Source organism: Westerdykella ornata (assembly GCF_010094085.1).
Source record: "Westerdykella ornata strain CBS 379.55 unplaced genomic scaffold EI97scaffold_34, whole genome shotgun sequence".
Lineage (NCBI taxonomy): Eukaryota > Fungi > Ascomycota > Dothideomycetes > Pleosporales > Sporormiaceae > Westerdykella > Westerdykella ornata.
In genome coordinates, this window is record NW_022986884.1 from 110,083 (window position 1) to 136,862 (window position 26,780).

The 26,780-nt window shown below is 51.0% G+C and overlaps 12 protein-coding genes and 1 non-coding gene across 13 annotated transcripts; 8 read left to right on the plus strand and 5 right to left on the minus strand.

The window, feature by feature from the left end:
- Window positions 1-48: 48 nt before the first annotated feature.
- On the plus strand, window positions 49-1,973 carry EI97DRAFT_405654 (Gcd10p-domain-containing protein; the record flags this gene model as incomplete). The annotated part of the gene is made up of 3 exons (XM_033796567.1): window positions 49-134; window positions 203-959; window positions 1,011-1,973. Coding segments are annotated over 3 exons (1,806 nt in total), but the record flags the coding sequence as incomplete, so codon positions are not given.
- Window positions 1,974-1,985: 12 nt separating this feature from the next.
- Window positions 1,986-2,979, minus strand: EI97DRAFT_405658 (ARP2/3 complex, 21 kDa p21-Arc subunit). Its single transcript, XM_033796568.1, has 4 exons — window positions 2,923-2,979; window positions 2,798-2,843; window positions 2,468-2,742; window positions 1,986-2,403 (listed from the first exon to the last, which is right to left on the minus strand). The coding sequence occupies exons 1-4, from the start codon at window positions 2,926-2,928 to the stop codon at window positions 2,158-2,160; spliced, it is 573 nt and encodes a 190-aa protein (XP_033650288.1). The 5' UTR covers window positions 2,929-2,979; the 3' UTR covers window positions 1,986-2,157.
- A 160-nt stretch (window positions 2,980-3,139) lies between these two features.
- EI97DRAFT_470161 (P-loop containing nucleoside triphosphate hydrolase protein) lies at window positions 3,140-4,637 on the plus strand. Its single transcript, XM_033801750.1, has 3 exons — window positions 3,140-3,391; window positions 3,442-3,529; window positions 3,588-4,637. The coding sequence occupies exons 1-3, from the start codon at window positions 3,258-3,260 to the stop codon at window positions 4,542-4,544; spliced, it is 1,179 nt and encodes a 392-aa protein (XP_033650289.1). The 5' UTR covers window positions 3,140-3,257; the 3' UTR covers window positions 4,545-4,637.
- A 27-nt stretch (window positions 4,638-4,664) lies between these two features.
- Window positions 4,665-6,191, plus strand: EI97DRAFT_425736 (alpha/beta-hydrolase; the record flags this gene model as incomplete). The annotated part of the gene is made up of 3 exons (XM_033797165.1): window positions 4,665-5,134; window positions 5,229-5,440; window positions 5,525-6,191. The coding sequence occupies exons 1-3, from the start codon at window positions 5,009-5,011 to the stop codon at window positions 6,189-6,191; spliced, it is 1,005 nt and encodes a 334-aa protein (XP_033650290.1). The 5' UTR covers window positions 4,665-5,008.
- Window positions 6,192-6,323: 132 nt separating this feature from the next.
- On the minus strand, window positions 6,324-7,680 carry EI97DRAFT_461695 (uncharacterized protein; the record flags this gene model as incomplete). The annotated part of the gene is made up of 2 exons (XM_033801214.1): window positions 6,324-7,221; window positions 7,271-7,680. 2 exons carry the CDS (start codon window positions 7,678-7,680, stop codon window positions 6,324-6,326), a joined length of 1,308 nt encoding a protein of 435 aa, XP_033650291.1.
- An 860-nt stretch (window positions 7,681-8,540) lies between these two features.
- EI97DRAFT_199912 (STE3-domain-containing protein) lies at window positions 8,541-10,637 on the plus strand. Its single transcript, XM_033793674.1, has 2 exons — window positions 8,541-9,434; window positions 9,485-10,637. The coding sequence occupies exons 1-2, from the start codon at window positions 8,822-8,824 to the stop codon at window positions 10,360-10,362; spliced, it is 1,491 nt and encodes a 496-aa protein (XP_033650292.1). The 5' UTR covers window positions 8,541-8,821; the 3' UTR covers window positions 10,363-10,637.
- Window positions 10,638-13,067: 2,430 nt separating this feature from the next.
- EI97DRAFT_483392 (uncharacterized protein) lies at window positions 13,068-13,497 on the plus strand (the record flags this gene model as incomplete). The annotated part of the gene is made up of 1 exon (XM_033802097.1): window positions 13,068-13,497. The coding sequence occupies one exon, from the start codon at window positions 13,068-13,070 to the stop codon at window positions 13,479-13,481; it is 414 nt and encodes a 137-aa protein (XP_033650293.1). The 3' UTR covers window positions 13,482-13,497.
- A 1,006-nt stretch (window positions 13,498-14,503) lies between these two features.
- EI97DRAFT_445526 (uncharacterized protein) lies at window positions 14,504-15,016 on the plus strand (the record flags this gene model as incomplete). The annotated part of the gene is made up of 2 exons (XM_033799975.1): window positions 14,504-14,554; window positions 14,603-15,016. The coding sequence occupies 2 exons, from the start codon at window positions 14,504-14,506 to the stop codon at window positions 15,014-15,016; spliced, it is 465 nt and encodes a 154-aa protein (XP_033650294.1).
- A 1,054-nt stretch (window positions 15,017-16,070) lies between these two features.
- On the minus strand, window positions 16,071-16,141 carry EI97DRAFT_t84. The gene has a single exon. It is a non-coding gene; the product is annotated as a tRNA-Gly (tRNA).
- Window positions 16,142-17,469: 1,328 nt separating this feature from the next.
- Window positions 17,470-19,291, minus strand: EI97DRAFT_425745 (cytochrome P450 monooxygenase). Its single transcript, XM_033797166.1, has 2 exons — window positions 17,891-19,291; window positions 17,470-17,814 (listed from the first exon to the last, which is right to left on the minus strand). Exons 1-2 carry the CDS (start codon window positions 19,275-19,277, stop codon window positions 17,666-17,668), a joined length of 1,536 nt encoding a protein of 511 aa, XP_033650295.1. The 5' UTR covers window positions 19,278-19,291; the 3' UTR covers window positions 17,470-17,665.
- A 282-nt stretch (window positions 19,292-19,573) lies between these two features.
- EI97DRAFT_436686 (amino acid transporter) lies at window positions 19,574-21,840 on the minus strand. The gene is made up of 6 exons (XM_033799176.1): window positions 21,493-21,840; window positions 21,368-21,438; window positions 21,200-21,313; window positions 21,066-21,148; window positions 20,284-21,011; window positions 19,574-20,231 (listed from the first exon to the last, which is right to left on the minus strand). Exons 1-6 carry the CDS (start codon window positions 21,649-21,651, stop codon window positions 19,797-19,799), a joined length of 1,590 nt encoding a protein of 529 aa, XP_033650296.1. The 5' UTR covers window positions 21,652-21,840; the 3' UTR covers window positions 19,574-19,796.
- A 273-nt stretch (window positions 21,841-22,113) lies between these two features.
- Window positions 22,114-24,164, plus strand: EI97DRAFT_504008 (uncharacterized protein). Its single transcript, XM_033802804.1, has 5 exons — window positions 22,114-22,650; window positions 22,717-22,821; window positions 22,868-23,101; window positions 23,158-23,300; window positions 23,358-24,164. Exons 1-5 carry the CDS (start codon window positions 22,459-22,461, stop codon window positions 23,782-23,784), a joined length of 1,101 nt encoding a protein of 366 aa, XP_033650297.1. The 5' UTR covers window positions 22,114-22,458; the 3' UTR covers window positions 23,785-24,164.
- Window positions 24,165-24,739: 575 nt separating this feature from the next.
- EI97DRAFT_385030 (uncharacterized protein) lies at window positions 24,740-26,639 on the plus strand (the record flags this gene model as incomplete). Its single annotated transcript, XM_033796001.1, has 3 exons — window positions 24,740-24,901; window positions 25,056-25,838; window positions 25,887-26,639. 3 exons carry the CDS (start codon window positions 24,740-24,742, stop codon window positions 26,637-26,639), a joined length of 1,698 nt encoding a protein of 565 aa, XP_033650298.1.
- Window positions 26,640-26,780: the final 141 nt, after the last annotated feature.

Sequence of the window (26,780 nt, forward strand, 5' to 3'; positions counted from 1 at the left end):
ACGTAGCGGTACCCCGGCCCTCGCTTTCCCTACCTGATGCAGGTCGCCATGCATTCTTACATACACCCGAACACTCACGTCGCTCTTCGGCTGCCGTCGGGCGTGATAAAGATCCTGGAGATCACCCCCAATACGTATGTATACTCAGATTTTTTGACAGTATATAACGTCTGACATCGCTTAAACGCTGACAGTGACGCAGCACCATCAACATTGGCAAATTCGGAACCTTCTCTTCGAATCTACTTCTTGGACGACCCTATTACCTGACCTTCGAACTACTCGATCGGGACGACGGAAAATCGCAGACGGAACTGCGCGTCGTACCGGCCTCTGAGCTCCATGCAGAGGCTTTGGGTAACGAGTATGGCGCGCCGGCGGAATCTCGAGATGAGCCCACAGAAGGTGGTGCCGAGTTTGATATCGTTGGAGAGGATGGCGCACTTATCATGCGCAGCAATCGCATGACGGTGGATGATCCCTCAAGGCAGACACTCACAATGGAGGAGATTGAAGAACTGAAAAAGGCCGGTACAGGATCTGGCAAAGAGATTATCGCAAAGATAATGGCTTCCCATATGGCTATTGATGAGAAGACGACGTTTTCGCTAGCAAAGTATACTCTACGCAAGTCGAAGAAATATCTCAGGCGCTTCACGGTCTTACCAGTTGATGTCGGTATGCTCACAGAGTACATCGCGGACAAGGAGCATTATAAGATTCTGGAACTGAGAGAAGAGTCTCTCGGTCTTATAAATAGCTGGGCGAACATTCACTGCGGAGCTGCGAGCCGGGTGGTTTACGCTGAGGATGGTGTCAGTCAGATAGGAGGCGGCAGATGGTTAGTGGTGGACGACACCGGTGGACTGGTAGTGGCGGCTCTAGCAGAGAGAATGGGCATACTGTATCCCGAAGAGATGGATGACCACTCAAATGCAGAAGAGAAGGAACACCTTGAAGTGCAGCATGGGGAAAAGCCCATCACTGATGGATTACAAGGATGTCTTGAGCAGCCAAAGCAGAACGGTGAACAACAGCAGGCAGAACCTAGATCAGAACCGCTCTCTCAACAATCCGAACTTCAAAAAAAGCCCGATACGACCACGGAGGATCTCTCGAAGCCGACCTCACACACAACGGGCCGCCATCCGCGCCCGCGCAACAAGAAACCTCATCACCACATTCCCCAAATGTCCGCCACAACCAATTCTATCACGCTCCTGCACAGCAACAACCAGCCCAATCTAACGCTTCTGAAATACTTCTCGTATGATGCAGGAAACCCGACCCCGTCTCATCCCTTATTCCGCCACCTCAAATCGCTCTCCTGGCTCCAGCTCCTTAGCCCTTCAGATGACCCGTCGTGTGTTGAACCCGAACTCATCCCTGACGAGACACTTGCCACGATGAAGAGCAGTAAACGGGGAACATACTTCAAAAAGCGCCGGCGGTGGGAGCGCACCAGTAGAGTCATTGAAGAGACGCGAAGGGGTGGTTTCGACGGGTTGATCATTGCCAGCACCATGGAACCAAAGACTATCATGAAGGAGCTCGTACCGCTCGTGCGTGGGGGCGGACGTGTGGTCGTGTACTCTCCGAACGTTGAACCACTGGTCGAGCTGTGTGATTATTACAGCAAGGATCGAAGAGCGGCCTATGTGAGTAGGAAGTTTGCTACGCCGATTACCCCCGAAACACCACAGAGCGGAAACAACGCCGAAGAGAAGGATGAGAGTATGAATGGAGTGGCGGTGGAAGAGGAGGATGAGGACTTCCCTGTCAATCCCACACTGCTACTTGGCCCTTCACTGCAGACGGCCAGAGCAAGACATTGGCAGGTCCTTCCCCAGAGAACACATCCCTTCATGACTAGCCGCGGCGGCGCCGAAGGCTACTTATTCACTGCTACGAGGGTCATACCCGCGGAGGGGAAAGTGGAAGCGAGAGGTCACTTCAAGGGAAAGAAGAGGAAAACGGGACCGGACACTGCTGTGCAAACGTGACACAGCCATTTCGAGCCGAGCATCCCATTTGCATGATCATAATAGCTGATTTGGATCAGCCTTCATTGGCATATACCCGCAAGGCATATACAATAGACTTCTTGGCATCCGAGCTTCTTCCATCGAGTCATTTCGCATCTCCGCACCCCGCAATCTATAGCGACTTCCCCATGAACTTCCTCTTCGTAAAGCTCAGCCACCATTTACTCGGCACGTTCGTCCCATCCGCGTACACCCTGTTCAGCAACCTCATCGCCAGTTCCTGCCGCATTTGCATAATGTATTGTCTCAGTGTCTCTGCCGACTGCCTGTCCGGAGGTGCCTCGAATGCCTGGTTGAGCGGGAATCCTGCGTCTCCTGGGATAGCGAAGTTGGTGTCTAAAGCCACGTTCATGACAGCCTGGTGCTAGTGTCAGCAAACTGAATCCTCCCTTTCATGCGTTCCAGTTTCATTCTCAGCACACCTTCTCAGCCTCCCTTCTGCTCATTCCGGGCTTAATCTTGGTCAACAACTCGCTCACAAACAAGATGCCATATATCAACACTCGGTCTGCAGGTCCCTTAATCTCGAAGTTACGGAAGAAAGTATTTGCGCGGAAGAGCAGCAGGATCTCATCTAACGGGTCATAGGATTCGTGCGAGGCATCAACGGTGAGATCGGTGAGGTCCGGTGGTAGAGGTGGAAGTTGAAGCGCTGGGCCGCGTGTTCTTGTGCGTAGAGGAAGCAAGGCAAAATTTCCTTTTTAATATGGGTCAGCTAGCGGCCGAACAAGGAGTTGAGAGGTATGGTGTACCGATCAGGTGTTGGTTAGGCTCGTCTAGGAAGACGGAGTGATAGGCCTACATGAGAATTAGCCTCACTCCTCGATTGTGTCGAGTAAAGGAGAATTTTTCAAGTGATTGAGGCGCATCCACTTACAGGCATCTTAAATGTGTGCGTGCCGGTTTTAAGATTGGTGACTTGTGTCTTAGAGAGCTTCGGTGACGGTGACGATGGTGCAGCTTGAGATCCGATGGGATGATGTGGGGTGCCCAGGTGTGTGCCTGGGGGTTGCCGCTTATATAATCCACGCTTTTCCCAAACGGGCCTCCCACTTAACGCGTTAATGAGCGCGGCGCGTCAATGCAACCGCATACCCAAGTGGTGAATATCCGTCTTCGACTTATTGCGCAGTAACTCTGGGTTGTACTCGCAAAAGCTACACCTGAGGTTTAATTGCTTCTCTTTGCTTCAGATTACGGATATACGGCGCCATGTCGGACTATGAGGACGAGATGGACATCGATGCGCCCGTGCCGGACAAGTCTATCAAGTTTGGTGGAGAGGTCAGTAAGGGAAAGAGGAGCGCCGCGAATCTACCGGTCCAAGCAGAAGACTCTCTTCCATGGTATGCCATTTCTCTCCTTCTGATATCAATGTTCAACTGACACCTATCAGGGTGGAGAAGTACCGACCGAGCTCGCTGGACGATGTTGAAGGACACAAGGATATAATAGCGACCATCAACAAGTTCGTTGACACAAATGTGTGGCCCCGACTCTCAAAGCTTTGTGTATAGGATTGAAGCTCACAATTGTGCCCAGAGATTACCCCATCTTCTCCTTTACGGGCCTCCAGGAACCGGCAAAACCTCCACCGTCCTCGCACTCGCCCGTCGTATCTACGGCGTCCACAACATGCGGCAGATGGTCCTCGAGCTGAACGCATCCGACGATAGGGGTATCGAGGTAGTCCGTGAACAAATCAAGACCTTCAGCAGCACCAAACAGATCTTCTCGGCCGCCCCCAAGCCGGGCGACTCTGCGCTGGCGACCTTCAAACTCATTATACTAGACGAAGCCGATGCCATGACCGCCACCGCGCAAATGGCCCTGCGCCGTATTATGGAAAAATATACAGCCAACACACGCTTCTGCATCATAGCAAACTATACGCACAAACTGTCTCCTGCACTGCTGTCCCGTTGCACACGATTCCGCTTCTCGCCGCTCAAGTACGCGGATATCCGCAATCTAGTGGACAGAGTCATAGAAGAAGAGCACGTGAAAATCGAGCCCGACGCCGTCGACGCCCTCGTCACCCTCAGCAAAGGTGACATGCGCCGCGCGCTGAACGTTATGCAAGCCTGCCACGCCTCCAGCACCCCGCTCCAACCGCCTGGGCAACCGGTGCCCGACCCGGCCACCATCGAACGCGACACCATCACATTGAATACCATATACGACTGCATTGCTGCGCCTAATCCAGAGGATATTGAACGCATAATGATCACAATGTTGCATTCATCCGATATAACACAGTGCTTAAGAGTGATCAACAATCTGAAGACGTTGAAGGGTCTTGCATTGGCGGATATATTGACGGCCTTGAGCGAAGAGCTGGTGAAACATGAGGTCAAGGACGAGACAACGATTACGTGGTTAGCAGGGCTTGCGGATATCGAGTATAGACTTAGCGGTGGAGGGAGTGAGGCTATCCAGACTGGAGCCATGATAGGCGTCGTCAGAACGGGGGTCGAGCTTCTCGAGAAGGAAAATTGAGCGAGTGGACGGTACCTCATGATTCGAATGCATATCTAGTCGGCGTTTAGGGCGATTCTCGGGAGCTTGGAAATGCAATAATCTGATACCCCCATTGTGGTCAACTCCTCTTCCCATCCACAGGAACATACTCCAAGGGCACATGCGTTTGAAACCTCCAACACCCGGCTTCTGCAAATGAGGCAATCCGAAACCTCGAGCTCCATTTTCTGACAGTTGCAGGGTTACCTATCCGTTCTAAGTAGCACACAGACCCATCCTCTGCAGCTCCAGTGCTACCCCGCCATCGCATCCATCGTATCATAACATCGGCCATCGCATACATCGTACAAATTCGCTTGATTATAAATTTGCTTGATTCTTCCAGCTCCATTGTCCTTCCAGATCCTTATATTTCTGTGCTGCACTCTTCAACATCTTCAGGACTCGAATCCTTCGGAATAGGTAGATTTCCTGGTACGGAAATGCCCCTAACATCAGACATCACTGTCAACGCCGCAAAGTTCGATGCCAGCGCCATCGATCAAGAAACCAACGACTTCAACAACAAGCTTATAAAAATCTGGGCAGATGGGCCACGGTGGTACGAGGTAGGGCTATGTTCCTCTCCGCAACCACGAGCTTCACCACCTCAGCCATTTCTGCTACTTTCTTGCTTTCACAACTGAAACGCTCGTGGTCTAGGTTGGCGCGCCCGAATACCGCAAGCTGAGATGGGAGGGCAAGACGCCGCTCCCTAAACCCGTGGTCCTGCCCGAAGGCGTCAATGGGACGATACCCTCACGGGATGAGGGGAGAGTTATTCCCTTCAGGTTGTTTAAGCCAGCCAGTGGAGAGTCCAAGGGAATCCTGATGCATATCCATGGCGGAGGTTGGGTCCTGCAGTCAGAGGCTTAGTACGTCGTGACGGTCCTTTTCTCCTAGTAGACCAATACGAGGAGACGCGAAGAACACATCGTCTAACCGCGGATTCAACACAGTCAAGACCCATACCTCAAATACATGGCCGACAAATTCCACCTCACCGTCTTCTCGGTAGGCTACCGTCTCGCTCCCGAACACCCCTGGCCCGCCTGTATCGACGACTGCGTTGACGCCGCACACCACCTCATCAACCACGGGCCCTCGCAATTCGGCGGACCCCTTCTCTTTGCCGGCGGCGAATCCGCAGGTGGCCATCTCGCCTGCCTAGTAGCGCTCTCCCTTCTGTCCACCACTCCGTCCTTCTCCTTCAAGGGCCTCCTTTTGCACTTCGGATGCTACGACCTCTCCTCTTTCCTGCCGCACGTGCACAACCACAAGCTCTCTCTGGTGATAGACCTCGACATCATGGTTTCCTATGTCAAAGCCTTACTTCCAAATACCACTCCAGAAGATCGACGTGATCCATCTATATCCCCGCTTTGGGCTGATCTCAGGGGCTTGAAACTCCCACCTGCGCTGTTCACGTGTGGGAGCGAGGACCCGTTGCTGGATGACACGGTATTTATGGGGGCAAAGTGGATGGCGGCTAGCGGGGAGGCGGTGGTAAAGATATATACGGGCGCACCCCATGGGTTCATTGCGTTTACACGTGGCGTGATAAAGGCGGTGCAGGAGGGCTTGGATGATGTTGAGGCCTTTGTTAAGGAAAAGATGGAGCAATAACTGGTTGGGGGTACGTGGTGGCCGTTGCGATTGCTCTGATCTTGAATGCAAGGTGTGGAAGCATCTGACATGACGTGCGAAACGTGCTCGTGCTCATGCTCGTGCTCGATGCCATTTCTGAACTTTAGAAGCCTAACGTCTCTGCCGTGGACGGCTCACAACGAATAAGGAAGACTTTGCTTCCGACATCATATAGTGTGCCAGCCTCCAAGGATACGAGACAATCGCCCATCCCGTGTTGAAGACGTCTGATGCCAGAGTGACAAGCCATGTCAGAGCTCTTGAGACCATTCCCGGACGGTGTGCTGTCCTAGCCGCTGCTGCTGCCAGTGCCAACGCATCCTTCACCTCGGCCTCTAGGGCTTTGAAGCGCTCTTCTGTTCTCTGCTCAAATGTAACATGCCGTTTCTCGTAGCGCCGCACCGCGCGGTAGAGAGCGTCCAGTTGCGACTGTAAGTTCTTTTGTGCAACTGCGTTCATTCGGCTACTCTCGCTGTCAGCGATAACCCTTACAGGCTCAGCTACACGCTCTTCTAGATCCGTCACTCGGTTTACAATATCCTGCAAGCCCGCCGAATCCAATCGTGCTCCATTCTGAGCATCAGGAATGCGGTGAGCACGGGTCAAATGTGCTGTCCTCAGGTTAAGAACATGCGAAAGAGGCCGGAATTCTGCCACGGCCACGAAGAGGGTCAGGTTTGTATTTTCGACAATGCCGTCGGGGGGTCGATTGAGCTGGGACCGGATGGCATGTAGCACGATGGCCCCTGCTATTGGCGCCAGAAAACAGGTAAGCAAAGCCCAAGCTTCCTCTTCCGAGAGGAGACGTTCTGCTGCACTGGTATCGTGTTGTGAGGGTAGAGCTGCTTCTTCTGGTTTGTTCGCTTCCTCTCCCGTACCTTTAGCGACCCCAAAAGTATCAGCACTAACTTCTTCTGCGCGGAACCCTTCATTCTCCTCGCGGCTGTCCGCCGACCGCTTTGCTTCCATCTCCGCATCGCGACTCCGTTCGGCGGCGTGGTACCATCTCCTAGTCACTTGATTAAACAGGGGCGCAATGGCTTCTCCGGGGGACACACCATGGTGCTTTCAAACACCAATTGAGGAACATGAGACCCAATATCAGGAACGATATGTCCGTAAAGTGCGCCCCACCATTTTTCATGAAGAGTCCACCCAGCGCAGGAAAGACGATAAAGGCGAGAGGTGCCGAGTCCCAATGCCAAAGTGCCTCCGAAGAGGACCAATCCTCCATATCATTCGCATCAGACCGACTGAATGAATAGCTTGCGTCGTTCGAATACGCTGGGAATGTCGCCCTCCGTCGAGGAGTGAGAGATCGATCTACAGGCGCCCCCTCCAAGGTGGCCGAACGATTCAATGTCCTGCTCCGCAGCTGCGGAGGTATCTGCGAGCCGCTTGCATGGCTTTCGGGTTGGCCTTGCGTGCCCTCAGACGTCGTCCTTCGGTTTGAGAGAGTGGCAGCCATGTGCGGGACCTATAGCTGGACGACGGACATAACAGCTGATGGACAGCGTTAACTCACGACGAGTAGTCGATTGGATCCAGGGCGATCTGTACGAAAGCAAACATTGACGCCGTCAACCATGCTGGAGCTTCGAGACGCGTGCAACGACATGGCAAGTCGTGATGTCCCAAATATGTCATGCCTGCCGCGTCGAAGCTTAAGTTGTGGTATGCGAGCGGGGTGCGTAGATCCGGATTAGATCCGAGAGATCCACGATCGATCTGCTTCCTTGCTTATGTAATCATCGGCAGCCTACATCCGCCTGTGCGCGGTGCTCGTGCTCCTTGAAATACCAACACCATGTTCACATCCCTCCTTCGAACGACTGAGGTCACTTGACTTGGCAGCTTCCCGTGGCACCATCGAATGAGAAGCACAATGCATCTCTTCGCCTGCGATAGTGTCTTCAGACGCCCTGCAAGGGGTCGACCGTGCTGCGTGCGAGCAGGCTCGTTGATAGTAGACGCGGATGCAGGAAAAACCTCCACGGGGGTTGGTATGGCAAGCAGTAGGTCATGGCAAGATCTCCTTCTGTTTTAGCGAGGATTTAGAACATGTTTGATTTGACGGCGTTTGTTTTTTCTATTCAACCTTCTCGTCCTGGTTGAACTTCCTATTCACACCCCGATCCGGCAATGGCGCGGTTTCAGCGGCACTGCGCCGTTTTGACCAAGCAGTGCTCTCTCTCTCGCGGACCGATAGCCTATTCAAACGACTAATTCAAAAACACTCTGTCCCTGACGCAGTTGAGGGCAGAGTGAGAATATGGGGTTCGAGGCATTGGAGCAAAGTCACCGCAAGGTGGAACAAGGCTCGCTATTGAGGACTATTGACCGCTGTGCCGCTAAGGGAAGAAGAGATATCTTAGGGGGAATCAGCTTCATTACGACCTAATATCGTGAGTCCCTTAGCCGCCGCTCCTCTCCGCTACTTTGAAATATCTTTTTAAGCGCCCGCGGAACTCTCCAGCGTCCTCATACCAATCTACGTTCCTTTGCCTGGCTGGATACCAACTGCGCTGGATCACCGCTTTCGACGCCCTCAAACAATCTACATCTTTATCGGGTTGTTCAAGAGAGCACCTGGTATTCCTTGACATCCTATGGCGATGGTATCCGCTCTTTACGGGAGGGCGACGGCGTCGCCTCTACCTCCGGCTTCACCGCAGTACCCCCTCTATACAAATGCAATCATCCTCCCGATTCTGGCGTTTCCCTCCTGGGTGCTTTGCATCCTACCTTTGATTTGGCATTTCTCGCAGCGAAACATCGCCGCGTGGTCCCAGATCTGTTGGATTATCCTGTTCAATTTCTGCAACTTCATCAATCCTCTCATCTGGCCACGGGATAACACGTCAGAATGGTACGATGGCAGGGGCCTCTGCGACATCGAAGTCCGCATTTTTATCAGCGGCGGCGTTGCCCTTCCTGCCTGCACAGCCATGATCATGAGGAAGTTGGCAAAGGTCATGGACACTTCGAACTTGACCATGATCCCTAGCCGCAATAGGGTCCGCTACGAGAAGACTTTGGAAATATTCTGGTGCTGGGGCTATCCTGCTATCATGAGTATCCTCTACTACATCGTTCAGTCGCGCAGATATTACATCTTCGCCATTTCCGGCTGCAATGCTCCTCTCAGTCTAAGCTGGGTGAGCGTTGTCCTCATGGCAATGTGGCCACTGATCACTATCGTTGTCGGGGCATTGTATGCAGGTATGCTAGGCACTCTTGGATTCTTTAGCCGCCAAACTAACTGGATGCAGGGCTCCTGGTGTACCGCCTTTTCCGCTACCGCCGCGAGTTCATCACTATACTCTCAGCTCAAAATACTACGAAGTCCCGCTTCATACGGCTGTTTGTCATGTCAGCAATCGTCATCCTCGCCAGTTTGCCGTACACGATCTGGATAACCTGGCTCTTTGTAAGAAACGTCAATGACTCCTACTCTTGGTCCAAGACCCATGCCCCCGATTGGAATCAGCCAGTCCTGATCCCCACAAAGGGCGAAGTCCGGCTTGACAAATGGGGTCAAATCGCCACCGGCTATGTTGCGTTCTTGGTCTATGGCACCGGAAACGACGCGTACAACACATACAAGCGAGCGCTCTGTTTCTTCGGACTGGGCAAGATCTTCCCAAGTCTTTACGAAGAATCCAACAGCTCCTCTTCGCCTTCGAGCAGCTTCCGAAGCTGGTGTTCGACACACGGCAGTAAAGCCTTGGGCTTGCTTTCCAAGGGTAGTTCTGCAACCAATACGTCTCACACTCAGTCCTCGTGTACGGAACACGACTCTGCTCCATTCAGTCTCACGTCTGACTCCGCCGCGTGTCAAGCCGGCTCGACACACGAGCTCGTGGAATCACCACGGCATGCACACTGTTCGCGTCCAACCCGCTCCCTCTTCGGGCGTATTTTCGCTCGTCGCCATAATGAGCATCCAGCTCTTCCACTTTACACTCGAGGGAGGTCTCAAAGCACGAATGGAGGTGACAGGTCACCTACCGATACCGTTCCTTCGGGCGTACATGCACGTGCTTGGGCTTCTGACAGTCCTGCTGCCTCGCGTCTCCGGGAGGATGGAGTTTGCATCACGCAGGAACTTCGTCAGCAGGATTCTCTTACCGATAAGCAAAAGTGGTGATCAACTCGCTGGGGGATAGCGTTGCCTATCCTCTTGGACTGGACGTGGATGGTTTCTACGGTCATCTTTTTCTCTGGCATCAATCACGATCTTTGGCGGCAAAATCACCTTCATTAGCGACTCTCGCACTTTCTCTTCTTGTGTCCTGCTCTTACTTCTCCGTATGGCGCTGCAGAAGTACAGCCTATCTCTGCGTCGTCCTTCACTCTCATTGATATCTCCTGAGGTCGCTCTGTGATAGGGTCTCCATTCTTTCTTTTACTCGCAGCACACTTTTCAGAGTCCTTCCTTATTTCGATTTAGCTACCTAACGGAGGTAAAAAGTGAGGAATCGCAGTATACGGGTAGTAACTAAGGGCCTTCTTAGTCTGAACATACTTTCTGCTCAATTTACCTTTCTCGGCAGTAACAGGCGTGCTTGAAGGTGACTACACACTCTCTGAATATCGAGTAGTCATGGAACATGTGATTATGCGTTGTTCACCAGTGAGGTAGAAGCAGAAGTCTATTGGCCTATCTCGATACAGGTTGAGGGAAAAGGAAAAGTTGAATGGAATCTATATGGTCAATTGGGAAACCCGAAAGTAGATGGCACTGGCTATGCCGCCATATTGGAGAGGAGAAAAGGAGAGGCAAACAAGTCGAAGCAAGCTTGTATCTTGTACCCCGAAAGTCAACTGTAAGCCACGAAGGGAAGAACGAGTGTGGTAGATAGGGGAGGAGCATGAATAGGGGATGTCCCCAAATTTAAGTAGGTACCGTTAAAGCACAAATTCAAAACAGCTAGGTGCTTGACCCAGTGATTTTAATGCTCCATCCAACTTTCTGGCTTTTTCGACTAAGTCAACAATGGAGGTGGTGTAAGGACACGGTGCAAGCGTTATGGAGGTGGTTAGGGTCGAAGACGCGACCTTTTCCTACAATGGAGTATATTACCGCGTCAGGAATGATGCATTAAACTGCTCAACTATTAGCTCATACGGCGTCACCCTCTCACCCAGTCGCACAACCACAGTACGGATGCGATGTAAACCCATGAGAAAGAAGATATTATAGTATGCAACTAATAATACAATAAAGGAAGCATGAACATTTATCACCTAATTGCCCTGAATGAGAACCACCAAAAACCGGACCCAAGAAATCTGTCCTCTGACAGGAAAATTGAACCAAGAAATACATGATCTGCAATGTGGATTCGGTAGGATATCCAACCCCCAACTCTGTCATGGAGATACCGACTTGGAATCAAGCACTGGGCTTCTGAGCGCCCTTGCCGACCTGTTTCCCCTTTCCGTTTCCAGACGCTTCCGCCTGTGTCGCCTTCCCTTCTTTCTTCTGACCTGGCTGGCTTGAATCTCCCAGCTTGGGGTAGATAGTCTTTCCATCGTCCCTAATTTTTCCAATTGCTTCAAGGTACTTTTGTCCAGACATCGTGTAGTGGCACTATTATTTGTGATTGTTGGATATTGGTGAGGTTCGTAGATTTGGTCTGGTGCTTAGATATCTCGAATTTGCACGAGGAAGTTCGCGGGATTAAGATTTGGAGATCGGTTTCTTTGAAGAGTTTTCATCGCTGAATGGTATTCAATACAGGGAAAGTTGCAGCGTTGTAGATGTAGCTCTTGATTGTATTGTAGATGAGTGTGGATGGTGGATATGAAAGAAAATGTACCGCAAAAGCTTCCCCTTTTTATAATAGGGATATGACTCTAATAGAAGCAGTCATCTCTGTTCCGACGTTTCGTGTTCAGTTTATTTAATGCTGTAAATGAGTAGCTTTCCCTGTTGCCCCGAGTCTAGGAACGTGAGCAGAGCTTGAGTCTGCCATGAACTAGTCATAGAGCACGAACGGTGTTACACCATTCAAGCACTGATATAACTATTCCCAATACCAGCAGCATTTTGCAGTTTACTGTATGATGATATGTTCGTAAGTATCCTTCTTCTGCCTGCAGGAAGGAGTCGTTGTCTACGAACAAATGTCTGCCGTGACTACTCGAATGTCAAGGTCACATTCCCCGGCTCCACATCTGGGCAACAAGTTATCATGGTTCTGACGCGAGACTTGTTTTTGAGTCTGGATAAACGATTAAACTTCCCTGACAGTCAGTTCAACTAACTGAACTGATCGCGCCCTGGTCCTCTCAAGGGAGTCAGGTCAAAGCAAGCGCATCAGTCGCTTCCGCTCACCATGGCAGTTCTACTCATAAAGGTGATAGCAATCACAAAAAGTATATCACACAAACTTCTTCTAGTTTGTACAATTCTCCGCTTCATATTTACCACACCTTAGTGTTGGCAGCTTTGTTGTGTATATTCCGACTTTCTACTTCCATAATACAACTGAAGAACAATGCAGTACCACATTGCTAAATGTTGAGAAGTTATGCCGTACACCCGGAATGTTCCTGCTGTGTGACTCTATTGCGCAATCTTGGTATCGGATCGTGGCAAGGAGCTATACACTGATTACATGTGTTCAAAGTTACATGTGTCTATGACTAGGCCAATGTACTCATTATGTATGACTGAGAAACAGCGCTGAGTTGAGGAGTAAGGTGAGTTTCAATGTTTATAAACTCCAGTAGCAATACCTCCACCTTCTACTTACAGAAATACTCTGCACTGTCTGCACCAGCTACCATATTCACAATAACAATCGACGACCTCGGAAATATCTACCTCATGTCAACACGATCAGAATGCAGTACGGAAGCATCGACAACTACCCAGGCGATAGGAAAACAACCTCCCAATCACAAGGCTCGACACCCGAAACACCAATTAAATCAAGCAAAACAACCTCAAAAGCAGCTGGAAAGAAGCCTGTAAGGGACACCTCAGTTTCCCAGCATCGGAAAACGAAGGCGCCGAGGAGAGCGCAGCAGGAAGACCCTTGGGTGGAGTCCAGCAAAAGGCCCGGCCCTCGTGGAGGACAATCTTCCGGTGCTTGTGATATTTATGAGGAGAGAAGAGGTCGGCCACGGCTTAGGTTGCACGAACAGGAGAAAGAGCACTTGAGAGAACAAGAGCTGAAGCAGGAGGAGAAAAGGGAGAGAGATTTTGATACAAAAAGAATATTGCAAGGCGTGGGAAGAGATTCGCCAGGTAAATAAATTGGCCGCTTGATTATCATCACATTAACGATCGGCATGTTAGAGAAGACAAACTGGTACTATGATGGAGTCGCTGACGAATCACTGTACGACCAGATGGAAGATTAAACGCGGTGGGCTCTGGAGGTAGTACCTTGCAAAGTTCTGAGAACTTGTCTTTTGGGAATAGGGGTAATGTGCTTTGAGGGCGTTCACAGGGCATCTAGTTCTCTTTTCCTCTCCTCCATTGATATACTGGAATGTTCCTAGGGATTGGAATGTGTCAGTCAATTTATCTAGCTTGTAACATATGTCTGCATGTACACTATCTTTTCAACATGTTACATATGTGTAAATAACGAAATGGTGAGGCGCCATCTACGGCTCACCCGGGTCATACTCTTCCCTGGACTCCTATCTGGTTTCTGTCATCTGGAGAATTCAATAATCAAACGGTGGGGAAGATGGAGCCTCTTCTTGAAATCGCCATGGACTTTGTTGAACCCGCAATGGGTCCGATAGCCCCAAGGACTCAGGGGCACATATCTGTGTAGTGCAGACTTAGTATCCTTTATGAGTTTTTTTTAGAATTGGAGTGCGTCCGGGAACTGCCGTTGAGTGATAGAAATGAAATGACTTCGATGGTATGACGTCTTTGCTCGCTGTCACTATGCTCGCTGTCTCTATGACAGTGCCTTTTTCGAACACGACTACACTTAATCGGCGTGGGTACGAATAAGTGATTCATTATTACTGATTGACGTGAATAACCCTATGAATCTAACACTACTCATAGACCAGCGACTGTAACCGCGTCTGGTGAGTCGAATGACTACAAAGAAACGCATGTTGGATCAAACATGTCGAGTACGCAGAGGGACTCAGAGCCGTTCAGTGAGTACATCTGTGAGTAACCTTTGTTACTGTTACACGGCCTGCACACATATAAAAGCCAACATGCGTTCCCTAACAAACCAATATTCTATAATCATAATTTCTTCGGATCTACAATACCTACCCAAAGCGACCACAATAAGTTCTTTATGGTGGAGTCTAATTTCCAAAGCCGAACACTGGAAATGGGAATTGAAGAAGTGAGTGCACCTCACTCAAGAAGGCTTCTGGTCTAATTCGGAGGACAGTTTTTGGATGGGGTCCAATCTAATCCCGACCTTGCCAACTTAGCGGCGGCTATGAACAGGCAGAGACAGGCAAAAGAGGAAGAGGAGAGAGCCAAAGAAAAAGAGCATCAGCGTGCGCAGAAACAAGGTCTACCCAGAAACAAAAACCCATACTATTCGGCGTCGGGCTCAAGCTCGAGTGGGGGTTCGGGCAGCGCGGGTGGGCATACATCTGGCCCCAGTGTAGCATCCGAGTACCACTATCCATCTTTCTTTGGAAAGACGTCTCCACAGGCAGGAGGACAAGATCCTAAAGCGACCAAAAAAGATGATCGGTTCTCTCGTGAGGCAGCTGGCCATCAGCCATTCGATCCCAGCGACAAAAGCCGTTCTAAGCAGGCGGGAAGCAACGACGGGAGCAGAAGGCGATCTTGACATGGACGTAATCCTTGACTGGCGGGTCAAACCCTATAAATTGGGACTATGTGAGCTGGGATGTTTTTGGGTGGGATATATTGATGTGGTTTCTACACTCTTTCACGATTTCATATTCCTTCGCAAACTGAGAAGGTGACGGATATAGAGGTAATTAATTGGTGTCTGTGTATAAACCAGCCTTGAGTTGTGATTTTCTAAGTGGTAACTCTATTACAAAGTCTTAATATATACTATAGCTCGGGATAGCTAGACATTCTCTCTCCTGCTGCGCTCAAACTTTGCCCGGCGTCAAGAATTGTGCTTGTTGCTACAAGCAAGTAATCGGAAGTAGAAGTATCATAAAATAGGTTAGCAGCGGAGGTTACATATAGATCTGTCTTCAAGGAGACAACAATTGCACTAAACAATATGCTGTCATAATAAAAAGCGGACAAGTCGAATTGACCAGCGTAGCATAGCGATAGAAGAGATCCTATCAAAGCTGCATCTGCGACGTGGACAGTACTCTTAATCTTAAGGTAAACCTTCTTACTAATATATATTGTATTATACTAGTAGGGCGTGACAGAGGTGGTTTGTTCGATAAATCAACGAAAATGGCGGCTGCCTCGGAAGCACAATCGCAGAAAGATGCTTGATTGGGGTTGCAGACAGCCACTTACATTACCCTTAATACAGACGCTTTGAAGAAGTTTCCTATCTATTCTAGATAGAGTCTACAGGAATTCCGACCCTGATATACAAAGTCAGGCCGTGCTGATTTGCGACATAGGTAGCTGTCGGATCAGGAGGCGAAAACTGCTCAGTCATTTCTGAGGGGTTACAGGCCATCCGACACTTCACTAGGACAGCGTTAAGAACTCCATGGTTTTGCCGAAAGACGGACTTCTGGCCACTTCCAAGCTTTGCTTTTTCGTTACCTTTCGGTCACCCGAGCAGAGAGCCTGGGGCCAAGTAGGGTTACAGTAGTTGTCGAATCCTTTTATCATCAGTAGGCTCCAAAACCGCAAATGCTAACGTAGACAAAAAATGCTTGGTGGCAAAAAGTTATTGCACTCAACGGGACTCGAACCCGTGCCTCAAGCATGGGAAGCTTGAATTCTACCCCTGAACTATGAGTGCATTTTCAAGATTTTTGACGGCGGCCTGAACTACAGGCGCTTCAATTTTGGTGATGCATTGAGTCCAAATTTATTTGTTTATATAGTAATAAAAAATGACATACGACGCCCTACAAAGCCAGAATCCGGTGAGAGAAAGAGGAGGAGCGCCAGCTGAGGGGTTGGCACGCACGTAAGCGCTATTGGGGTTAGCGGCAAAGTCAAACGCCTGGGCGCGGCTTGCAGAATTTCATTCGCCGTCCTGAGGGCAGATGTCAAATGACCTACGGCAGATGTTAAGGACCACCCCCATAAGTAATCGGTGCCACCCCCATAAGCCCGCCAAAGGCACCTAAAAATCCACGACAGCAGTGCAACAGCAGCTTTCAAGGGCATCGTCTTAGAGATTTTCTTGCATATAACACGCACTCTATATAATACAGGCACGCGCAGCCTAAATCTGCAAACATATTGCAGATTTTCTATATAAAAACAGGCAGTGTAGGCTTTTCTTCTCTCGTCCTGTACGCCTTTGTAAAACCTTAAGATTTAGCTAATAGGCGCCTGTTCTGGGCCTCTGGCGGGCTTATGGGGGTGGCACCGATTACTTATGGGGGTGGTCCCTAACGCCTGCCATGACCTACCACTAATGAACAGCTCACCAACCAGTGACACAATCCGGGCATAGTGCGGCTGTGCACGTGCGACTGAACATTCCTTTGCAGTTCTTCTGTAGCTGAGGTTAGCTACCTAGCACAAGTCTGTTAGCTACACGTAGATAATGCAATAAGTAGAACTTTGCTTTCGAAACTTAATCTACGTAGATAGAGGCGTTTTAAAGCTAATTGAAACGTTTATAAAATTGCTGCACTTGCAAGGGGTTTACTTGGATGTGGAAAAGAGCAGCACAGAGGAAGTGCAGGGGTGTGTTCAGTTGGATGTGAACAACGGCAGTACACCTGTAGAGCGCCTGCGCCTCGACTGTTTCCGCACTGGAATCTTCGAGTTCCCATAGGGCGAATCCATCATCGCAAATAGGTTTTCATGTTCCATGGTTCGAGCTCCGAGGAAGTATACTTGCGGCTGTTATACTCAGCGAGAGGCTGAAGGAAGTTGGATTGCCAATGACCTTGGAAGATCTCATTGCATACCCTACGCGGGAGGCTCAGCTCCAATTCCTGGTACCCTAATTGAACTGATGCTTAAGGCAGAGGGTGGTGGATTTTGGTGAAGGAGGGGGGAGTGGAGGGTAAGAGATGGTGGAGGAAAGAACTGACATTTCTCTAGTGATGATTATAATACTGTATTCACGGAGAGACCAGCCGAGACGTTCGGGTAAGAACAAGAAACCATCAAACAGCCGCATCTGCAGTGCAGAGACTGCACGAGCATTACGGGTAATTTATTAGACTTCCCGGATTATGCGGAGGTGCTTAGGCCTGGGTTGGAACCTTAGAGGACATGGCGTTGGTGTTGTCTCATTGTCTCCTAAGCCAGCAACCGATAGTGTAGTAAATAGAGTAAATCGAACTAAATGCTTCTCTAACTATAGTGATTTTTGTACAGGGCTCAATTTTAACATTAATTTCTCCCCAACGGGATGCCCAAGAAAGGTATCTGCTTGCTCCATCCTTTCGTCGTCGACGATACTGGTGGTATAGTTCGTGTAGATAGCGGCGACCATTATCTTCATCACTAAACGCAAGTCAGCTTCACAACCTCACCAGATGTGCGCAAAAGTGCTAAAATCGACAGTAAACTGTGCACATACCTAGCACGACAAAATGTCTCCCGATACATGTCCTCGGCCCACTTCCAAACGCCCAGAACCAGCGCCTCATCTCTTCTAACCGCGCTGGATCCTGCTCTTCCATCCAGCGCTCGGGTTTCCATGAGGCAGAATCCGGGAATACGTCTTCATTGCGATGCATACAGAACACGGCGGTGCTTATTCGGACACCGCCTGGGACATGGAAACGTTGGTCAATGGTGCAGCCTCCGGGCGGCGTGACCCGAGGTTGCGGTGCTTGCGATGCTGGGTAGACACGAAGCGACTCTTGGACTACGGCGTCAAGAAGAGGCAGAGCGTCCAAGGCCTGAAAACTGGGTAGTAGTGGAGACTCTCGATGCCCGCATGCGTTCCCCTGCATTCGGAAATCGGCCTTGATGGGAGGGTTCAAGGTGAACAGCTCCTTGTGCAGACGGGCTTGCAGTGGCAGGCGTTTCGATAACTCCCATTGCAGAAACGTCAGTGTGGTCTTCGTGCCTTCGGATCCAGCCAAAAAATGATCGAGGGTTTCCGACGCGACGCCAGGGTTGATTGCTAGATTCGCTTTCTGGCTTTTGGGGAGGTGGTTTTGAAGAGAGGCAAAGACAACTGGTTCTGTTGACAGGTGCGACAGATCTTTTTGGGGTGAAGACGGCTGCTGTAGAAGCAGGCTGGCAGCCTGACAATGCCGGAGGCCCAAAGCCTCGACCTCTTGTCTGACCTTCTGACCACTTGACAGGTTGCGCAGTAGTGCGTCGATCTTGGAGAAAAGCTCTTGGCCAAGGGTCGCGTCACAGATGGTATTTGTTGAGTTCCGAAGGCCAAAAACGTACGCAGACATGAAGTCTACGCCAACAGCTCGATTGACTTGGTATAGATCCACGGGAGCACCACCTTGAGCACGAGCTTCAAGAATTGGCAACAGTCTCTCGAATATAATGGCGGTTGCGATAACCTGCATATCCTTTGAGTTCAGGAGGTAGGATTTCGAATAGACATGGGACAGCGCGCGTCTACGCTCTGCATGCTCTTTGGGCGACACCATCGAAACGAGATTTGGCGTCTGGTAATGCATGAATTGCTCAGCATACCATCTCGGTTTCTCGAAGCCGCCTACATAAACTTTGCGCAAACCATCGATCGAAGCAACGCTGACTTCATTCGGCCCTAAACGAACAATAGAGCCTTTCTGTTGGTGGGCCTTATAGATCGAATGGATTCCCTCGCGGCCGCCCCTGCGGTTCCACCGCATCCACAAGGGACAAAATGACGCAGTAAAGTGAGCATTGGGAATCTTTGAAAGAGGCGAGAGGAATGCCGGGTAGATAATATAGCGATATCCCAATAAAGCAAGGATAATTGAGACGGCTAGAACAGAGAGAAATGTCATTTTGCGGGGTCAAGTTGGAGCTCTGGGAGGAAATGTGCGTGCTTATTTATCACCTCTTCCATTGCATGCTTGGTTAAGTCACGCTATCGCTTTATACTGCAGGGGCCCGCACTCCCACCCTACTGCACCCTCTCACATCCGACTGAACACCCCCTTGTACTGCTGCTCTGAGTTACATCACCTAATTCAACTATTTCAATTAGCCACAGTCTAGTTTACGCCGCTAGAGCACGTTGTTTTAAGGCTTATTATACCTGGACAGAGGCGCTGTTAGGCCTATCACAGCGTTAGCTATACCCCTGCGACCCGCTGCTGTTCAGTCGGACGTGAAAAGATGCAGTATGCTCTCCTCCTCAGGATAGGACGGGTAGTTCTTAGGTAATAGCAAAACTCACCTCATCGCATGCGTTGGACTCCGATCCAGAGTTATAACTATTTACACTGAACAGATATCATTGCATACAGCAGCTGTTACAAAATCCATTCTATTCCATGCTTTCGATGCTTTTCGATGCTTTCCTACTCGTTGCGCCGAACATATTCAACCGGGCCTGCATAGGTTTTGTGTCCTCGGAAGACATAATAAACCACAGCCACCGCCAGAGTGAAGCCCGTAACGAGGACGTTCCAATTCATCTCGGCGGGAGTGGGATTCTTGTTCAGCGGAAAGAAAGGAAAGACAAATGCCACGGCTAGGAAACACAATGCGATGGTGTTGATGGCCAACCCGGCCCGGCCCAAACTGAACCGAGAGGGCAGGAGCGGTTCACCGACCAGGCGTTTTCTGAAAATGCATGAAATGGCAAAGATGTACGAGCCGACAGTGCCGACTTGTCCGATCGAGATGATCACGTTGAAAGCGATGGACGAGCCGATAATGATGAGACTGAGCAAGGTAGTGATGGTCAATGTCGTGATAACGGCATTCAGCGGGATATCCCAGCCAGTGGGAACCTAGGGGCATCAGTTTTAGTTGGTTTTTAAATGAGACAATGGAGTAACTCACATGCGAAAGCCATTGTGAGGCAGGAAGTCCTCGGTCTCGTGCAAACGCAAAGAGCTGACGCGACACTGTCGTTGCCAGGTTGACGGCAGCAAATAGAAGCAGCGTAGCAACCAAAGCGGTCATGACGGATGTTCCTTTGCGCGACTGCGTTGCGTTGAATATGACTTGAATATAAGGCTGCCCAGTTGCGGTTGAGAGAATGTCTTCAACGTCTCCAAGGGTGGACATAACAGTGATGGTCATGATAAAGCCTAGCGTATAGTTGAGGAGGGCGGTCGCTACCATGGATCTTGGGAGTGCCCACGATGCGTCCTTGAGCTCTTCTGACAGGTGACACGCCGAGTCCGCCCCAATCAGGGTAATGACGGGGCCGGTCAATCCCACAAGACATGAGAGGCCAATGTTTCCCCAGCCGCCATTATCTTGAAAATCCGTGAAAACCACCTTAGGATCGGATCGAGGACCAAGAACCCACAGTACAGTGACGAAGGCGACAAATCCGAATACGTGGAGGATCATTACGATGCCTTCCAACAGTGGAAGTGTCCGGACAAGGACAGTATTCCAAAGGATTGCAAACGTTGCTACGGCGACACAAAAGAGCGTACTATGCCAGCCTTCGATGGTGTAGTCTGCCACATTCAAGGCAATCAACCCTTGAAGCTGTTGAGTGACAGCAAAGCATGTACTTGCCATGGCTGCCTGCCAGCCGATGACTGAAAACCACCCTGCGCCAACTCAGCCTCTGTTCTGTTTCCATGGAAGAGTGGCAGGTTGCTCACCGGTGATATAGCTCAGGAACTTCTGTCGTTTGGGCGGCGCGAATTCAGAAACCCAATGATACTGGCCTCCTGCGGTGGGTGCCCTGTTTGCGATCAGCTTTGCGCGAACCTGTACCCGCATCGGTCGGACTCACATTGAAGCCATCTCAGCTAGGGAGAGCACCACAAAGAACATCCCAAAACAGACAGTCAAGAAGAGCCAAATGCCGCCCGCGGTACCGCCATTCAGCAAGGAGAGGCCAACGATGCTGATAAAGGTGATAAGTCAATCGAGTTAACGTCAACTTGATGGAGAGACGTACACAAGCGCATACTCCCAGGTACATCCCATAACGACGGAATACCCGAAAATAGAGGAAATCCGAAAGTTGCGCTGGCCATAGTGGTTAGACGGAGCGAGAGGGTTCAGGGAATCAGAGCAACACACCCTCAGTTGCTGCAATTTTCCCATACGGTGCATATCTTCGCCATCATGTGCAGTGCCGCCTTTGGTGTAAACTATCGGATCGCTGTCGGAGTTTTCATATTCGCTATTGTTGGCCTGGACGGCGGACGGTTTGGCCTCGCTCATAGGTGGGTTGGCCATCGTTACCGGATCTGCACCTTCGGGGTGAGACAAAATAATCGACGACTTCGTTATTTGTTGGGCTGAAGGAGAGCAAAACCCAGGAGTCTGGGTGCAAGGCAAGGCAAGGCCAACCGCCCTTTTCACGCCCGCTGGGAAGCGCAGCCACTAGTGCTGGCCATCCCTCTATAGAGTATAGTAAGGTTGAAAGTAGGCGGCGGATTGGATATTTTCAAGATACTTTTCACTCTCCCTTCCTTCCCCTGTATGTCGGAAGGAGGGTGTGAAGCGACTTGGTTCACACGCATGATGCAGCAAGGGTCTGCCGCGAGCACATTGCTGATTGGGGCGGATAACGAGTCGCAAATATTGTGAGCACTTAATTTGGCAATCCTACGAGTCGCAGTCGCGGCTCCGCCGGGTGGGAATAATGGGGAGGCGTCGAGGACTCGGTCGAGTGAGGATTGCTTTTCCCGAGGGTACCCTAGGATAGGACCACGGGGAACAGATGGTTTCTTCCCCAGCCGTCCGCCAGCCATTTGTTATTCGCTGCTTCAATCCCAAAGAAAAATAAAGTACACAATGGCATTGTCTTAGCATGCCGGTTTCCTCCAATAATAGCTTATCCCAGACATTCCGATGTGCCTGCATCGACAGGGCATGGTTGCGTCGCTGGATGACCGCCGCTTCTGACGAGTTTGTCACAGAAGCAATCTGTCCGTGAGAACCCAGTAAAAGAGATTTTTCTAGCTCCCTTCGCTGTTTCTCTTAACCTCGTCCCCTCAAACCTAGTGTGTTTACTAAATTGGCTTCAAATGCACCCATGGGATGTCACTACCATCTCCAGCACCGCCCACCGGCAATCGGTTTGCGACTGTAACGAAGACGGATCATGGAGCCCTGATCTTCATCGCAGCTATTCTCGCCTTAGTGTTCTCCTTCCTGGTCCTCTTCGTGCGCTTCACAATCGTTAAGTGGCGCCGGTGGGGTCTTGACGACTTAGTCCTCGTCTGCGCCGAAGTTAGTCTCCAACATCCATGGATTGTCCACTAGTCTCTGGATGAATTTACTGACCAGCTGGCATAGACTATCGGCCTCGGCCAGTCGATTTGCATCTTCATATCATATCATCATGGGCTGGGGAAAGCTATCTCGATTGTCGACGTTGGAGACCTTGCGCACATGGCAAAGGTAACAGAGATGCTTTATCAACGATACCTACTGATCCATCTTGAAGGGCTTCTTCGCAAGTCGGATCCTCCTCATCCTCGCCCTCTGTCTTGCGAAATGCTCCCTCCTGCTCTCGATCCGAACGATATTCACCGTCGACCTCAAAAAGCAATGGCTGACTAGCAACATCACCATCGCCATTGTCTGCGCCTGGGGTGCAGCGTCCGCACTAGCAGTTTCCGTCAACTGTTCACCCAACTACGTCGTCTCTGGTCCGCAGCACGTGCAATGTCCTAATCATGTCCGCCGCTCTCGTCCTCTTCTCGTTGGAATGCGCAAACCACTTACACATAACAGATAAACCGGCTTCGAGCAATCTTCATCCTAGAGGCGATGCTCGAGTTCACGATTGTGGTTTCACCGACGATATTCCTCATCGGCTCCAATATGGCGTGGTCGCGCAAGGTACTTGTCGCCGTCATCTTCTCTCTCCGCCTTCCGTAAGCTATATCTTCCTTCACTCATCTATGCGTCCGTCTCGCTGATTGACTATCTAGCACCGTCGCATTCATCATCGTGTACCTAGTCACCTCGACGCGCTTCATCTCAAACAACAGCACCGGCGTAGGCATCGCGGATGTAGCAGTCTGGCAGCAGGCCCTACTGGGGTACTCATTAATGTCGGTAACGATACCGATGCTCAAGAAATTCGTAAACGACTTCACCACAGGTGGTATGGGGTTCAGCAAAACCCCTCACGGCACCCATAATGGCTCGTCCCAGAATACCAGGCAACAATCGACTGCATTGGAATTGAGTGTGTTGTCCAAGAACTCACGCGCGACAGTTCCACTCCCCAGTAGAGCAATCGAACCAACGAGACTATTGAGGCGGGCGCGCTCGGCATCCCACGTGTCAGAGGGCATAGCGGGGGATTTTTCGTCTGTGGAGTCCTACGGTTCTAGGCAGAGGATCATTCAGTAAGGCGTTCAAGTTATTGCGACCGCTTAACGAATTGGAAATTTCGGAGTATGGAGTACGGGTATTACTGAAGGAAGGCTTCAACTGTCTGGACTTTCGGGGTATGCACCAAATTATTACGACTGTTATGCAATGGAGGATTACGTAGGAGTTGTACGGACGCGATTGAACTTGTAGTCGATTGAGCCTCAAGGGCTGACATTCATATCTGGTCAACCTTGTACCTCGTAGGTCACTTCCTGTCTCCTCCGTTCTGAGGCACCTGTATTATAGATTTGACCAATCAGCTTTGAGAGTTGGGAAAATCGGCGCTACTTCTGCCTCCACGTGAAATACTACCTAGCAAGTGTACTGTGTACTTCTACAATCATTTGGTACAATACATCCATCCGTAGAATAACAAGAGGAAAGTGTATTGTGCCAGAGCAAGCGCATTCAGTTTCAATCACAATACCATTGTTCAGAATCTCTTGTTGTGCACGCCTCTCATTCCGCATTCCCCCATCCCTGACAAATAATGACAAGGCTCGCTTCAGGCAAGTCCTTGCCCCCGCGCGACCCAAAACAGGTCGCAGGCTGACACTCACCAGCGGCGACTCACCAACCCCCCAGCCGCGCGCACAACAGCACCTGCACCCAACGCAGGGCTCCCGCCCCTTCGACAAACCCTCCGCCACGCGGACGATTCCATCGCGCCCACGACGCAACCCCATCTCAAAATTCACGTCCATCGACCAGTCGACTCCCCTCGCCGTGCGACACCTGCCGCTCGATTTTGGCGAATTTTGAGGCCCTTCTGCGGCCGCTGCGGTCGCTTTTTCTGCGAAGTTGCCGTGTTCGCACCTGGCCGGCGCAGCGTCACCCCGCCCACCCGCTCTCTGCGGCTTGGACCACAGTCTACGCGCACCATTCTCACATATCCGCCCGCGCTCCCTGACCTCAGAAAACTTTGCACACCATGGCGCAGCGCGTCACCGGCCAGCGCTTTCGCCAGCGCAAGCTGTCGACCAAGCAGAACCTGCCCGTCATCTACGAGAATGAGCTCGATGTCTCTCCCGACGACGACGGCACCCGCCATATCCCCAAGGTCGAAACCGGCGTCGAAAAGGGAGAGGAAGTCGTAAGTCATGCCTTTCCCCTAAACCCTTTTTCGCCACCCTTCAACCCCTGTTGTTGTTCGCATCCCCTCTCACCACGTGACACCCTCCTTCACCCTCTACCACCAACCCCTTTGTACTCAGCCGTCTGACTGCAAGTAGGAGCACCATCTTCAGGCTGTCATTTCCGCTGCTCAAGCAGCTGCCCAAGGCCAGAGCAAGGTCCCCCAGCTGTACATTCCTACCCCCGAGGCCGTCGCCAGTAGGTTGCGATATGAGGACCTCTACCCGAAGCGCTTCAAACAGCCCACCACTTATATCCGCTTCTCCTCCACCGTAGAGGATATGATAGGATGCCCTTACTGCATGACAAGTGATGATGTTGCCTTTCTCACGTCGTACAACCAGAGGAAGGGCAAGGCCACGCAGTGTTCCGAAGACGAGTTCGAGGAGGTCATGAACTTCTTCGAGGAGGCGTCTCACAGAAAGCAGCCTTACGCCAGCGTCGATAACACTCCATTGTTGCCGTATGAGGAGTTGGAGGCCGAGTTTGACGAGACCATCAGTGACTCCGCGAGGCGATTTGCGCGTGATATTTATCCCCACTGGAAGAACCAGCGGCTGCTCAAAGGGGGCCGTCCATTGATTGCGTCGTTGAAGTTCGAGACGAATCTCGAGACGGACGACTCAGACCCCTATGTTTGTTTCCGTAGGCGCGAGGTCAGGCAGGTCCGGAAGACGCGCGGTCGAGATGCGCAGGTGACGGAGAAGCTGAAGAAGTTGAGAAAGGAGCTAGAGGAGGCTCGCTTCATCATGGCTCAGGTCCGGCGGCGGGAGCTGCTCCTTCGGGATCAGCTTGCAATCGAGAAGCAAATTTTCGAGCAGCGAACCGCCGTCAAGGAGATCAAACGGAAGCTCGGCATCAAAGAGAACGACGAGGAGCTCCTTATCAACCAAAAGGTCAGTCGGTACGCCTTGGACGCTGGAGCGATACTGACTGTCTTGCAGCCCACTCCGAAACCCAAGCCCAGAACTTCTCTTGACATGCCCAAGCAGATACCGGGAAGGCCTCCGATCCCGACTCGCAACCTCATGGAAACGGATCTCGTCTATATCGAAGATCAGTTAGCCAGAAGATCCGAGGCCATCGAGAACTTCATCGAGGATAACCTGACCAAACACCAGAAATGGAACCAGGGTTGGATTGATGAAACCTGGCGACCAATCACACCCCCGTTGGAGCCGGAGAGGGCCAAGTCTGACTTCCGCGCCGTGTCTACGAGGACTCAGTTGCTCACTCCCCCCGCATCAGAGGAGGACGAGGGCGCAGGAGGTACCATGGAAACAGACCAGGCGGACAGGCAGGTTGAGCTGCGGCGGAGTGCACGTATCCAGTATTCTCCACCCCCGGAAGACGTTCCCCATCGAGATCAGACCCGATTCCGACGTCGTATAGGTCGAGGTGGCAGAACCATGGTGGACCGTCGAGGTATCAAGCGCCAGAAGCTTGATTCCATCGATGAAAGAGTCGCCGACCGATATAAGTATTGCGGGGACGATAGCGAGGATGAGCAGGTATATCTCGTCGACTGGACCGACAATCTGAACATCAGGTATAGAATCATGATTGATCGGCAAGCCGACAAGCAGGCGGCTCATGCCCAGGCTGCTCAGTACGCAGCGGCCCAGAATCGGCGTGCGATCGAAACCCATCATCGCTCTGCTTCTGGCCATCTTCAACCGCCACCCAATGCCGCATAAAGGCTGGACCCCTGGCAGGTGGTTGGTTCTTTCGCGCTTCATGTCCTACCACGGCAATCGTTGATGTAAAAAGGGATCTTGACATTCACAGAGCCCTTCGAAATTTAATGACGGAGGTTGGAAGGAGTATTCGGCGTATGG